Raw genomic sequence first — 13,858 nt, 5'->3', positions numbered from 1 at the left:
TTCCAGCAGGATTGGGAACCATTAATAACTATTCTCTGAGTACGGTTATCCAGCCAGGTATGCACCCACCGTATAGTAGCCCCATCTAAGTTGTATTTGCCTAGTTTATTGATAAGAATATCATGTGAGACTGTATCAAATGCCTTACGAAAGTCTAGGTATACCACATCCACCGCTTCTCCCTTATCCACAAGACTCGTTATCCTATCAAAGAAAGCTATCAGATTGGTTTGACATGATTTATTCTTTACAAATCCATGCTGGCTATTCCCTATCACCTTACCACCTTCCAAGTATTTGCAGATGATTCCCTTAATTACTTGCTCCATTATCTTCCCAGGCACAGAAGTTAAACTAACTGGTCTGTAGTTTCCTGGGTTGTTTTTATTTCCCTTTTTATAGATGGGCCCTATATTTACCCTTTTCCAGTCTTCTGGAATCTCTCCCGTCTCCCATGATTTTCCAAAGATAATAGCTAGAGGCTCAGATACTTCCTCTGTTAGCTCCTTGAGTATTCTACGATGCATTCCATCAGGCCCTGGTGACTTGCAGGCATCTAACTTTTCTAAGTGATTTTTAACTTGTTCTTTTTTTATTTTATCTTCTAAACCTACCCCCCCATCCTATTAGCATTCACTGTGTTAGGCATTCCTTCAGACTTCTCTGTGAAGACCAAAACAAAGAAGTCATTAAGCATCTCTGCCATTTCCAAGTTTCCTGTTACTGTTTCTCCCTCCTCACTGAGCAGTGGGCCTACCCTGTCCTTGGTTTTCCTCTTGCTTCTATTTTACTGATAAAAAGTCCTTCTTGTTTCCCTTTATTCCTGTAATTAGTTTGAGCCCATTTTGTGCCTTTGCCTTTCTAAACTTGTTCCTGCATTTCTGTGTTTGCCTATATTCATCCTTTGTAATCTGTCCTAGTTTCCATTTTTTATGTGGCTCCTTTTTATTTTTTTAGATCATGCAAGATGTTATGGGACAAATTACAACATGGTTTTACTAAAGGTAAATCGTGCCAAACCAACCTGATCTCCTTCTTTGAGAAGGTGACAGATTATTTAGACAAAGGAAATGCAGTAGATCTAATTTACCTCGATTTCAGTAAGGCATTTGACACGGTTCCACATGGGGAATTATTAGTTAAATTGGAAAAGATGGGGATCAGTATGAAAATTGAAAGATGGATAAGGAACTGGTTAAAGAGGAGACTACAACGGGTCGTACTGAAGGGTGAACTGTCAGGCTGGAGGGAGGTTAATAGTGGAGTTCCTCAAGGATCAGTTTTGGGACCAATCTTATTTAACCTTTTTATTACTGACCTTGGCACAAAAAGCGGGAATGTGCTAATAAAGTCTGCAGATGACACAAAGCTGGGAGGTATTGCTAACACAGAGAAGGACCGGGATATCATACAGGAAGATCTGGATGACCTTGTAAACTGGAGTAATAGTAATAGGATGAAATTTAATAGTGAAAAGTGCAAGGTCATGCATTTAGGGATTAATAAGAATTTTAGTTATACATTGGGGACACATCAGTTGGAAGCAACAGAGGAGAAGGACCTTGGAGTATTGGTTGATCATAGGATGACTCTGAGCCGCCAATGTGATATGGCCGTTAAAAAAGCTAATTCAGTTTTAGGATGCATCAGGCGAGGTATTTCCAGCAAAGATAAGGAGGTGTTAGTACCGTTATATAAGGCACTGCTGAGACCTCATCTGGAATACTGTGTGCAGTTCTGGTCTCCCATGTTTAAGAAGGATGAATTCAAACTGGAACAGGTTCAGAGACGGGCTACTAGGATGATCCGAGGAATGGAAAACCTGTCTTATGAAAGGAGACTCAAAGAGCTTGGCTTGTTTAGCCTAACCAAAAGAAGGCTGAGGGGGGATATGCTTGCTTTTTATAAATATATCAGAGGGATTAATATTAGGAAGGGAGAGGAGTTATTTAAGCTTAGTACCAATATGGACACAACAAATGGGTATAAACTGGACACTAGGAAGTTTAGACTTGAAATTAGACGAAAGTTTCTAACCATTAGAGGAGTGAAGTTCTGGAGCAGCCTTCCAAGGGGAGTAGTGGGGGAAAAGACATATCTGGCTTTAAGACTAAGCTTGATAAGTTTATGGAAGGGATGGTATGATGGGATAGCTTAATTTTGGTAATTGATCTTTGATCATCAGCAGATAAGTGTGCCCAGTGGTCTGTGATGGGATGTTAGATGGGATGGGATCTGCGTTACTGCAGAGAATTCTTCCTGAGTTCTGGCTGGTGAGTCTTGCTCACATGCTCAGGGTTTAGCTGATTGCCATATTTGGGGTCGGGAAGGAATTTTCCTCCAGGGCAGATTGACAGAGGCCCTGGAGGTTTTTCGCCTTCCTCTGCAGCTTGGGGCATGGGTCACTTGCTGGTGGATTCTCTGCAGCTTGAGGTCTTCAAACCACAATTTGAAGACTTCAATGACTCGGACATAGGTTAGGGGTTTGTTATAGAAGTGGATGGGTAGGGTTCTGTGGCCTGCTTTGTGCCGGAGGTCAGACTAGATCATATGGTCCCTTCTGACCCTAAAGTCTATGATTCTATAAGATCTCCTGGTTAAGCCAAGCTGGTATTTTGCCGTATTTTCTCTCTTTCCTACCCAGCGGAATAGCTTGCTTTTGGGCCCTTAATAGTATCCCTTTGAAAAACTGCCAACTCTCCTCAGTTGTTTTTCCCCTTCAGTTTTGATTCCCATGGGAGCTTACCTATCAGCTCTCTGAGCTTACCAAAATCTGCCTTCCTGAAATCCATTGTCTCTATTTTGCTGTACTCCCTTCTACCCTTCCTTAGAATTGTGAACTCTGACTTCAGGATACTTTCACCCAAGCTGCCTTCTACTTGCAAATTCTCAATGAAGTTCCCCCCTATTTGTTAAGATCAAGTCTAGAACAGCTTCTCCCCAGTAGCTTTTTCAACCTTCTGAAATAAAAAGTTGTCTGCAATGCAGTCCAAGAACTTATTGGATGGTCTGTGCCCCACTGTGTAATTTTTCCCAACATATATCTGGATAGTTGAAGTCCCCCCTCACCACCAAATCTTGGGCTTTGGATGATTTTGTTAGTTGCTTAAAAAAAGCCTCTTTCACCTGCTTAGATGGCCTGTAGTAGACTCCTAGCATGCGTCACCCTTGTTTTTTACTCCTTTTAGCCTAACCCAGAGACTCTCTCAACACGTCCGGATCCTATGTCCATCTCTACCTCAGTCCAAATGTGTACATTTTTAATACATAAGGCAACACCTCCTCCCTTTTTCCCCATCTGTCCTTCCTGAGCAAGCTATTCCCACCCACACCAACATTCCAGTCGTGTGTATTATGGATGAAGCCCATGTTTGAATAGTCACTATCAAAACCTAGCCCAGTGTGGGGTGCTTTTGGTTGATTTTGTTTGTGAGGGAAGACAAGCTGCTGGTGGTGGATTTTCCCATATGGTATGGAGTCAGAAGCTGAAGGTTTTAGCATCTGGGTATGGGACAGTTGAGACTTTAAGCCTTGCAGTGGCAGTCTGGGATTGTTCACCAAGCACATTAGCAAGATGTTTCTTCTAAGAAGTCAGCAGTGAAATAGTTAATGACATTTTAAAGTGTTGTCTTTCTGTTTCGGAGCTAAGAAACCACTGGGTTAAGTAGGACTGTTCACCCCTCCGAGCCATTGTCTCAGGCCATATCTATGCTAAACCCAGGGTTGAGTTCAATCCTTGAAAGGCCATTTAGGGATTTGGGGTAAAAATCTGTCTAGGGATTGGCCCTGCTTTGAGCAGGAGGTTGGACAAGATGATCTGCTGAGGTCCCTTCCAACCCTGAGATTCTATGATTCTATACCTATGTTGTTGGCGTAACTTATGTCGCTCAGGGGTTTGAAAAAACACCACCCTGAGCAACATAAGTTTCACCCGCATAAGTGGTAGTGTGCATAGGCTGTATCTCTGGGAGAGCTGTTACCGCTGCTCGTGGAGGTGGTTTTATTATGTCGACTGGAGAGCTCTCTCCTGCTGACACAGAGCAGCTTCATGAGTGATCTCACGGCAGCACAGCTGTATCCATTCAGCTGTAAGCTTGCTAGTTTAGACACGGCTTCAGGCTGTCCACATTCAGGAAGATAACACTGCATTGGTTTGTCTAATATTGCCTCCCCCAAACGTTGGAAACACATGAACCAGATGTTGAAATTCATGACTGACTTAAAAATCGTAAGAATTTTAAATACATAAATGTTGGAGTCTTTTTTCTTTGCCCTCTGGTTCTTGAGGTCATAGTTTCAATCTCTCCTCTGCAACCCTGAGGGCTAGACACTCTCTTTATTTTTTTTATTTTTTTTTTAATGAAAGATGAAATTCTTAAAAAATTTGATTCTGGGAGGGGGAGGGGGTATGACTGTAGATAAAATATCAAATATTGACTCTCCTAAGTAAAATTTCAGAGTTGACCACACTGGTTTACATTCAATTTGTGTTTACAGGGTTATTTTAACAACCATGTTGACTAGAAACATAGCTTTCTAAAATCTGAGGTTTGATTCCAAATCACAGTTCTGAGGCAAATTGCTTGGCTGCAGATTTATAGGGCCCTGGCTATAAAGAAGAAAGGCCAGGTAGATAGGTGCTGGGATGGCTTAGAAATGAGTCTTCTCTTAAGCAGTCATTTTGTCTGCTGTAAAGGGAAATGAATTCCTTGGTGTCAGAATCTTTAGTGCATCTGTGCACTAATAGGAGCATTGTTCTTTTATAGTCATCCAGCTGGATGACTGACTTAAGTCCCATTAGAAAGCAAATGTGTGACTCACTGCACCAGCTGAACACTGCCTAATGGTGATAATGAAGCGTTCCTGTATCCAGAGAATCTGCAGACAGTGTTGGTGCAAAGTACTGATATCACTGAGGTGCATAATTTTGTATATTCTTTCACAAAGGGACTTATAAGCAATTCTTTATTTGAAATTCTTATATTGTTGCTCTGTAGCCTATTACAGTGCTGCTTTGTGAACAGCACTTTCCTACGCACAGCGCTGTTCGTGACACACTCATCCTTGCAACAGAGGATGCTGACTTTCAGAATGAACACCTTGTTTCTGCCCCTCTGCTTTCCATTGTATTCCTTTATTTAAGTTGAACACTTTGCTGGGGGCCCTAGCTGCTGTTTAATTCATTATGATGGGTAGAGTGGTGACATTAGTGCTGATACAAGATGTCTCTGTACTGGCAAGCTCCCAGATATCTTGTACAGTGACCTTTCCTGCTTAGACTTCTGTTTTATTTTCCTTTCTTCAGAGGGAGACATTGCTACGGCAGCTGGAGACGAACCAGCTAGATATTGACGCGACGTTGGAAGAGCTCTCAGTGCAGCAGGAGACAGAGGACCAAAACTACGAAATGTATGTCATTGAGCCCTCCTTTCTAACCTTTTTGCTGGAATCTATGTAGCTCTTGTCTATTGGGCAGCACTACACTTTACATCAACCATGAGCGGTCCAATGGATATCATTTAGTATTTGTTTGGATATTTCATTTCTCTTGTAAAATGCACCTCTACCCCGATATAACATGAATTCGGATAGAACGCGGTAAAGCAGCACTCCGGTGGGGGGCGGGGCTGCGCACTCCTGCATATTAAAGCAAGATCGATATAACGCGGTTTCACCTATAACGCAGTAAGATTTTTTTGGCTCCCGAGGACAGCGTTCTATCGGGGTAGAGGTGTAGGAGATTCTCCAATGCAAAGCTTGTTTGGATTCCCTTCAGACATGTGACCTATGGGAGGGGAGAGAAATGGAAGTGGAGCTGGGTAAGACGAAATGGCAGAGCAGTAATGAGGCACATGCTACAAGGATTATAGAGGAGTATGTCACAGCCTCTAATGGTGGAAGGGAATGCTCACAGTGCACTCTAGTGCTTCAGCAGGGAAACGTCACATTCTTTTGGCAGTAGGCTTGTTGTTTGTGTCTTCTGGCTAATCACTTTTGCTCTCATTTAGTCTTTGAGACACTAGGATATTTTTTGTTGATCTCTTCAGTAGTTCTAGAACCTTATTAAAATGTGCTCATATTTCAGAGTGTGCATCCTTTTTGTTCAGTGTCATATCCACTTAATTCCCTGCTTGTAGTGAGTTTCTACTGTTAGCCTTGTAGAGCCAGTACAGCTCTGGAGAATGAGTTGGATTCTGTTCAAACTTGGGTGTATCAACAGTTGTGTTCAATAACTTCCAATTGCAGGGTATTTATTGTGGTAATGTGCAAGCCAGACAGAACACAGCTTGGCTTTCAGGTTCTGGAATGAATTTGAAGCACTAGTAGTCAGAAAAAATCTCTTATAAAACAAGCAGATTTATTTGATGATCATGGAATCCATAACTGCCCTCCACCATGCCATTTTACAGTTGCATTTCAAAATAGAATCAAGCTTTAAGTTACATAACCTTGGTCGGTATTTTTTGTTTTTGTTCGTAAAGCACCTTGAGTCACTCAACTAAAAGGCAACTATATGCACGTAAAACAGTATTTCCCAAATACTGCATTCCTATCATAGAATCATAGGGGTTGGAAGGGACCTCAAGAGATCTAGTCCAACCCCCTGCTCAAAGCAGGACAAATCGCTATAGGGAAAACCAGTGATGCTGAATGAGACCCACTTAGCCACTGCAGATATTGTTTTCTTCTGAGCAGAAGCTACAGTATTGTCCATGCTCGAAGGACTCATTTGTGGTGTCTGTACTACCGGTTCCTTCCCTGTTTTTTTGAGGGTGGGGTCTGTGTACTCTGTCCATAATTGGTATCAGTCTAGAGGGAGCAAGCATCCTGCTGTATTTTATAACTGGTGTGTTTCCAGGGCTAGAGAGAGTAGTCTAGTGTCATGGCAACAGGAGCTGTAGGGATATTGCCTTTCACTGAAGACTATTATTAATTATATGTGTTGTGGTAGCACCTAAAAGCCTTGGCCCCAGACCACGTCCCCATTGTATTGGGTGCTGTGTGGACAGATAAAAAAGATGATCCGTGCCCCAAAGAGCTGCCCGGTTTGTTTACAATCTTCTAATATCTTGTGGTAGGAAGTTGAAAAAACACTTGCAGAAACTCCATGAATCTAGACAACCTCTCAGTCTGTATCAACACCTTTTGCCCTTCCCTTTTCCAAACAGTTGGCAGCCACTGAAAATACAGAGGCCCTCTTTTGCTAAGTATCCCGAATGTTCGTAGTCAGTAATGCTGCCTGGCCAGGTAGAATAACTGCACTCAGGTGGTATGAGGTGCCGTGCTGATGAGATAGTGCTGCCTCTCAACAGCCAAGAAGGGCCCACACTGACTACCCTTCGCCTGTGTAATTGTACTTAACGTGACTTTGAAATGTTTTAACCAATAATTGGGACTGCTCAGCAGGGTTCTTTTGGTGATTTTTTTTATGTGAATAAAATACTAAAAGTAAAACAATCTCTTACTGTGATTCTGAATTAGCAAGTAAATCAAACTTTTATATGTAGCTAGCCAAACTCTGCTCTCATTGATATGGGTGTAAATCCAGAGTAACCCCAGTAACCCAGTTACCCGGTGAAGGGTAACAAAAAGTTTTGACAGGTATGTTAGCAACAAGAAAAATGTCAGGGAAAGGGTAGGACCCTTACATATGTTGTGGAAAAAGCTGAAGTACTCAATGCTTTTTTTGCCTCGGTCTTCACAGTTAAGGTCAGCTCCCACACTGCTGTCCTGTTCAGCGCAGTATGAGGAGGAGGAGAGCAGCCCTCAGCGGTGAAAGAACAGGTTAAGGACTATTTAGAAAAGCTGGGCATGCACAAGTCCATGGGGCCAGATCTAATGCATCCAAAGGTGCTAAGGGAATTGGCTGATGTGATGGCAGAGCCACTGGCCATTGTCTTTGAAAACTCGTGGCGATCCAGGGAGGTCCCGGACGATTGGAAAAAGGCAAATACAGTGTCCATCTTTAGAAAAGGGAAGGAGGAGAACCTGGGGAACTACAGCCTCACCTCAGTCCCCAGAAAAATCATGGATCAGGTTCTCAAGGAATCCATTTTGAAGCACTTGGAGAGGGAGGTGATCGGGAACGGTCAACATGGATTCACCAAGGGCAAGTAATGCCTGACCAACCCGATTGCCTTCTATGATGAGATAACTGGCTCTGTGGATATGGGGAAAGCAGTGGGTGTGATATATCTTGACTTTAGCAAAGCTTTTGATATGGTCTCCCACAGCATTCTTGCTAACAAGTTAAAAGATTGGATTAATGGACTATAAGGTGGAGAGAAAGCTGGCTAGATTGTCGGGCTCAATGGTTGATCTACGGCTCAATGTCTAGTTGGCAGCTGGTATCAAACAGAGTACCCCAGGTGTCGATGCTGGGGCCAGTTTTGTTCAACATCTTTATTAATGATTTGGATAATGGGATGGGTTGCACCCTCAGCAAGTTTGCAGATGACACTAAGCTGAGGGGAGAGGTAGAGACACTGGAGGGTAGGGATAGGGTCCAGAGTGATCCCTCTGAAAGCCGCTTGTGGCCCCCAGGAGGCCCCGGACCCCTGGTTGAGAACCACTGCCCTAGAGAATGAATGGCTTTGACTTACCTGATAAATATGGATTTGCATGTCTCCTTCTGTCCTGTTCTTAGTCTCTTTTCTGTCCTGTTGTTACACTTACTCCCCACCAGTCCACCCCTTGATTGCTTCCTGACTTTACACTTCCCAGTACTATCAGGGTTGAGTCTCGCCACTTTTTCTGTTCCTAAATTATCCTTGAAAAGACGATATGCCATCATGTGCCAGCAGTGCCCCTATTGGCCAGACTGGACAGTCTCTACACAAAATAACAAATGGACACAAATCAGACATCAAGAACTATAACATTCAAAAATCAGTAGGAGAACACTTCAATCTCCCCGAACACTTAATTATAGACTTAAAAGTGGCAGTTCTTCAACAAAAAAATCTTCCAAAACAGACTCCAATGAGAAACTGCAAAACTGGAATTAATTTGCAAACTGGACACCATCAAATTAGGCCTGAATAAAGACTAGGAGTGGATGGGTCACTACAAAAACTAATTTCCCTCTGCTGATACTCACATCTTCTTGTCAGCTGTTTGAAATGGGCCACCTTGGTTGCATTGGCCTCATTAGCACTACAAAAGTGATTTTTCTCTCCCTTGATATTCACCTTCTTGTCAACTGTTGAGAATAGGCCACTTCCACCTTATATGAATTGGCTCGTTAGCACTGACCCCCCACTTGGTAAGGTTACTCCCGTCTTTTCATGTGCTGTGTATTTATATCTGCCTACTGTATTTTCCACTCCATGCAGCTGATGAAGTGGGTTTTAGCCCACGAAAGCTTATGTTCAAATAAATTAGTTAGTCTCTGAGGTGCCACAAGGACTCCTCGTTGTTTTTGCTGATACAGACTAACACGGCTACCCCTCTGAAACCTGTATTCTGTATCTGTTCTTTTTGAATTATTCAATTTATCTGCACATATTTTCAGCCTATGGGGTGCTTGTGAACTATTTTTTGAGACATTGAGAATTTGCTATTTGCGTTGTGATTAGCCAGCTAAGAAACATGGAATGTTTGCTTCCTCATTGAATGACTCAAACATCAAAGGTTTCAGAACCTTAAACCACCTGTCACCATGCATTGAAAAGCACCTAATCCCAGAGCAAGATGGATTCTGCCTTGGCAAGTCAGGCACCAGTCAGGTGCTGCTGAACATCATTCAATACACCAAAGATAGATAGATTTGAAAAGGGTATGGTAACAGGTACAGTGTTTGTCGATCTATCAGTTGAATGACGCAGTGAATCACTGAAGGCTTTTCACTAAAATATTCAACATGATAAAAGATCACCACCTCATAGAGCTGATACAATCACTGTTAGAGAACTAATGTTTTTACATCCAACTATGCGGGAGGTAGAGCTGATGGTGGCCACAGAGAAATGGCTAGCTGCAAGGGAGTGCACTCTCACCAGTACTGTTCAGTATCTACACAAATGATCAACTAATTGATTTCAGCACAAGAGGTTTTCTGTATGCCAACATAAGAATGGCCATACTGGGTCAGACCATCTACTCCAGTATTCTGTCTTCTAACAGTGGCCAATGCCAGGTGCCCCAGAGAGAATGAACAGAACAGGCAATCAAGTGATCCATCCCTGTCGCCCATTCCCAGCTTCTGGCAAACAGAGGCTAGGGACACCATCCCTACCCGTCCTGGCTAATAGCTATTGATGGACCTATCCTCCATGAATGTATCTAGTTCTTTTTTTTGAACCCTGTTGTGGTCTTAGCCGTCGCAACATCCTCTGGCAAAGAGTTCCACAGGTTGACTGTGCACTTGTTTTAAACCTGTTGCCTATTAATTTCATTTGGTGACCCCTAATTTTTGTGTTAAGAGAAGGAGTAAAGAACACTTCCTTATTTACTTTTTTCCATACCCATCATGATTTTATAGACATCTATCATTTTCCCCCTTTTAGTCAAGCTGAAAAGTCCCAATCTTACTAATCTCTCCTTATACGGAAGTGGTTCTATCCCCCTAATCAATTTTTTTTGCCCCTTTTTTTTTTTTGAACTTTTCTGATTCCAGTATATCTTTTTTGAGATGGGGCAACCACATCTGTACACAGTATTCAAGATGTGGGTATATCATGGATTTATATAAAGGCAATATGATATTTTATGTCTTCTGTCCCTTTCTTAATGATTCCCAACATTTTGTTCACTTTTCTGCTGCTTGCTGCACATTGAGTGGATGTTTTCAGAGAACTATCCACAATGACTCCATGATCTATCTTGAGTGGTAACAGGTAATTTACACCCCATCATTTTATACATATAGTTGGGATTTGGTTTTCCAATCTGCATTACTTTGCATTTATCAACATTGAATTTCATCTACCATTTTGTTGCCTTGTCACCCAGTTTTGTGAGATGGCTTTGTAGCTCTTTGCAGTCTGCTTTGGACTTAACTATCTTGAGTAGTTTTGTATCATCTGCAAATTTTGCCACCTCACTGTTTACCCCTTTTTCTAGATCATTTATGAATGTTTAGTACTGATCCCAGTACAGACCCATGGGGAACACTACTATTTACCTCTCTCCATTCTGAAAACTGACCTTTTATTCATACCCTTGGTTTCCTATCTTTTAACCAGTTACTGATCTATGAGAGTATCTTCCCTCTTATCCCATGACAGCTTATTTTGGTTGAATGTTTGGTGAGGGGCCTTGTCAAAGGCTTTCTGAAAATATAAGTACACTATATCCACTGGATCCCCCTTGTCCATATGCTTAGTGACCCCCCTCAAAGAATTCTAGTAGATTGGTGAGGCATGATTTCCCTATACAAAAGATGTGTTGACTCTTCCACAAAAAATTATGTTCATCTACATGTCTGACAATTTTGTTCTTTACTATTGTTTCAGCCAGTTTGCCCAGTACTGAAGTCAGGCTTACTGAGGATGACCTCTGGAGCCCTTTTTAAAAATTGGTGTCACATTAGCTATCCTTCAGTCATTTGATACAGAGGCCGATTTAAATGATAGATTGCAGAACTACTAACTGGGATTTGTAATTTCACATTTGAGTTCCTTCAGAATTTTTGAGTGAATACCATCTGGTACTGGTGACTTAAATTAAATGGTAATATTAGTTTATTCCAAAACCTGCTCTAATGACACCTCAATCTGGGAGAATTCCTCAGATCTGTCACATAAAAAGAATATCTCAGGTTTGGGAATCTCCCTTACATCCTCAGTCATGAAGACTGATGCAAAGAATTCATTTAGTTTCTCCGCAATGTCCTGATCGTCCTGAGTGCTCCTTTAGCATCTTGATTGTCCAGTGACCCCACTGGTTGTTTAGCAGGCTTCCTGCTCCTGATGTATTTACATTCTCCCCCACTCTCCACTTATTTTTGCTATGCATCGCTGCCCAAGCCAAAGGTGTCTCTCAGATTGAAGCTATGTTAACATTGGCACTCTCTGGGTTCTCAGTCTATTACAGCAAGAACTAATTGTGTACCAACCCAGCCAAAATGCAAGTGAGTCTTTTTCTATCACTCGAATCATGAACCCCATAGACAACTCATCTGGAATGGGGTATTGCTTGCCCACTGCTGGAATCCTGTCTACCTTGGAGTGATGCTAGACCACACTTTCTTTCAAGACATACATGGAGAAGAGAAAAGGCAAAATTAGTACCTAGAACAACATACTCAGGAAACTTGCAAATTCAAAATGGGGAACCAACTCAGCAACACTGACAGGCACCTCACTTTCACTTTGCTATTTGATAGCCAAATACACATCTGCTGTGGGAAGGATTAGGTCATGCAAAGAAGCTGAACTCTCTGCTGAATGACAGGTGCTGCTACATCACTGGATGTCCTAAAACCAAGAAACCTGAACAGCCTCTGTGTTTGCTGGAATTGCTCCACTAGATATTAGGAGACCGGTCACAAGCAAAATGAACAATTATGATGGATCAAAGATACCAAACATCTGCTACGTACATGGTCACACTGCACGAGTTAGCTGCCTGCAATTGAGAAAAAGTTTCCTAGCTGCAGCGGAACCACTTAGAAAATCACTGACAGGTACATGACTGGAAGTGTGATGCACATGGCTGGAAATACTCGAAGGACATCAGAGTGCATTGATGTTGCCGAATGCCTTCCCACAAGCACAGAAAAGGATTGGTCAAGGTGGAGGTGTTTAAATCACCTTCGAACAAGAGTTGGCAGGTAAAAAGTCAATATGTGGAAGTGAGGGCTATTCCAATGACCAGACGTGACTGCAGTGAAACACAAACCATGAAACATCTGTTGGTCTGCTGGTCTCTGGAGGAACCAAGCACCACAAAAGAACTTAAGGCTACTGATCGTGCCATATCACATGCCCAACACTGGAAAAAGCAATGTTTGTGGTGGAAGGACAGAAGAAAAAGATCAGCTCTCAAAGTGTTGTACGCAAAAAAAAAAAAAAAAAAAAAAAAAAAATTTGCTTGTGCCCCTTTGACAAACCATAGTTAGTTCTTTTAGGGGGAAGATAGCTGACAGGGAGTGAACACACACACATACACACCCCTACATACTTCTAGTGTTTAAGAGTTCTTGAGCAGACTGTTAACCAGGCTTTGAAAAAAAGACTTTATTTCAGGATGTATCCTCAGCAGTTGAACTTCAGATTAAAATTTCCTAAAATTATTGCAGAGACTTCTACAATTAAGGACCTGTTTCCAAGGTTCCCATTAGATGGAAGTATTCCTCTGCATACTGTATCAAAACTGCTGTGTAGCTGTGATCCATACACTTGGGTTAACCCATTCAGGCAAGGGCTGTCTTCCGTAAAGGGGACAAGATGAAGTGAAGTCTGTGGTTAAGGCCCCAGCAATCTCTTAATGAGGCATTTTCATTGACACAAACTCTCAGTGCTATTAGCTCTGTTCATGATTGAGGGAGTCATTTCCTTTCCTTATGCATAGACTGTAGCTCAGAATTTTGCTCAGAGTATGCTGCTGAGTGCCAGTCTCAAAGTTCTGTATGGAAACATTTGTCCATTCCTAGATCATCTTAAACAGCAACCAAAAGTAAATTCTCTAAACTACATAAGCTGATTAAATTGGCTGTTGCCCATTGGGAAAGCAATGTAACTCCCTCCGACCTCACCCCCAAAATAAATCTTAGTATTTCTTGATCCAGGTTGGTATGAATCAAAAGTTACCGTGAGATTATTGGTGGCATGTGTGAAACTTGGGAGCAGAGGAGTGGGGGGGTCTCAGTCCACTTCTTAGTGGTGGACAGGTCTGCATTTTAAAAAAATAAATA

General features: G+C 42.1%; 1 protein-coding gene across 3 annotated transcripts in view; it reads left to right on the top strand.

Annotated features, from left to right (window-relative positions):
• The window catches only part of RABL6 (RAB, member RAS oncogene family like 6), a 112,487-nt gene that overhangs the window by 60,396 nt on the left and 38,233 nt on the right, over positions 1 to 13,858 (top strand). For all 3 annotated transcript variants that reach the window (XM_050926497.1, XM_050926495.1, XM_050926496.1), the window contains one exon: positions 5,306 to 5,409. In XM_050926497.1, coding sequence (XP_050782454.1) covers positions 5,306 to 5,409 — 104 coding nt within the window. The remainder of the gene's footprint in view (positions 1 to 5,305; positions 5,410 to 13,858) is intronic.

Source organism: Gopherus flavomarginatus, chromosome 17 (genome assembly GCF_025201925.1).
Source record: "Gopherus flavomarginatus isolate rGopFla2 chromosome 17, rGopFla2.mat.asm, whole genome shotgun sequence".
NCBI lineage: Eukaryota > Metazoa > Chordata > Testudines > Testudinidae > Gopherus > Gopherus flavomarginatus.
The sequence above is the reverse complement of the archived record's forward strand: the minus strand, read 5'-3'. Positions and strand labels throughout refer to the sequence as shown.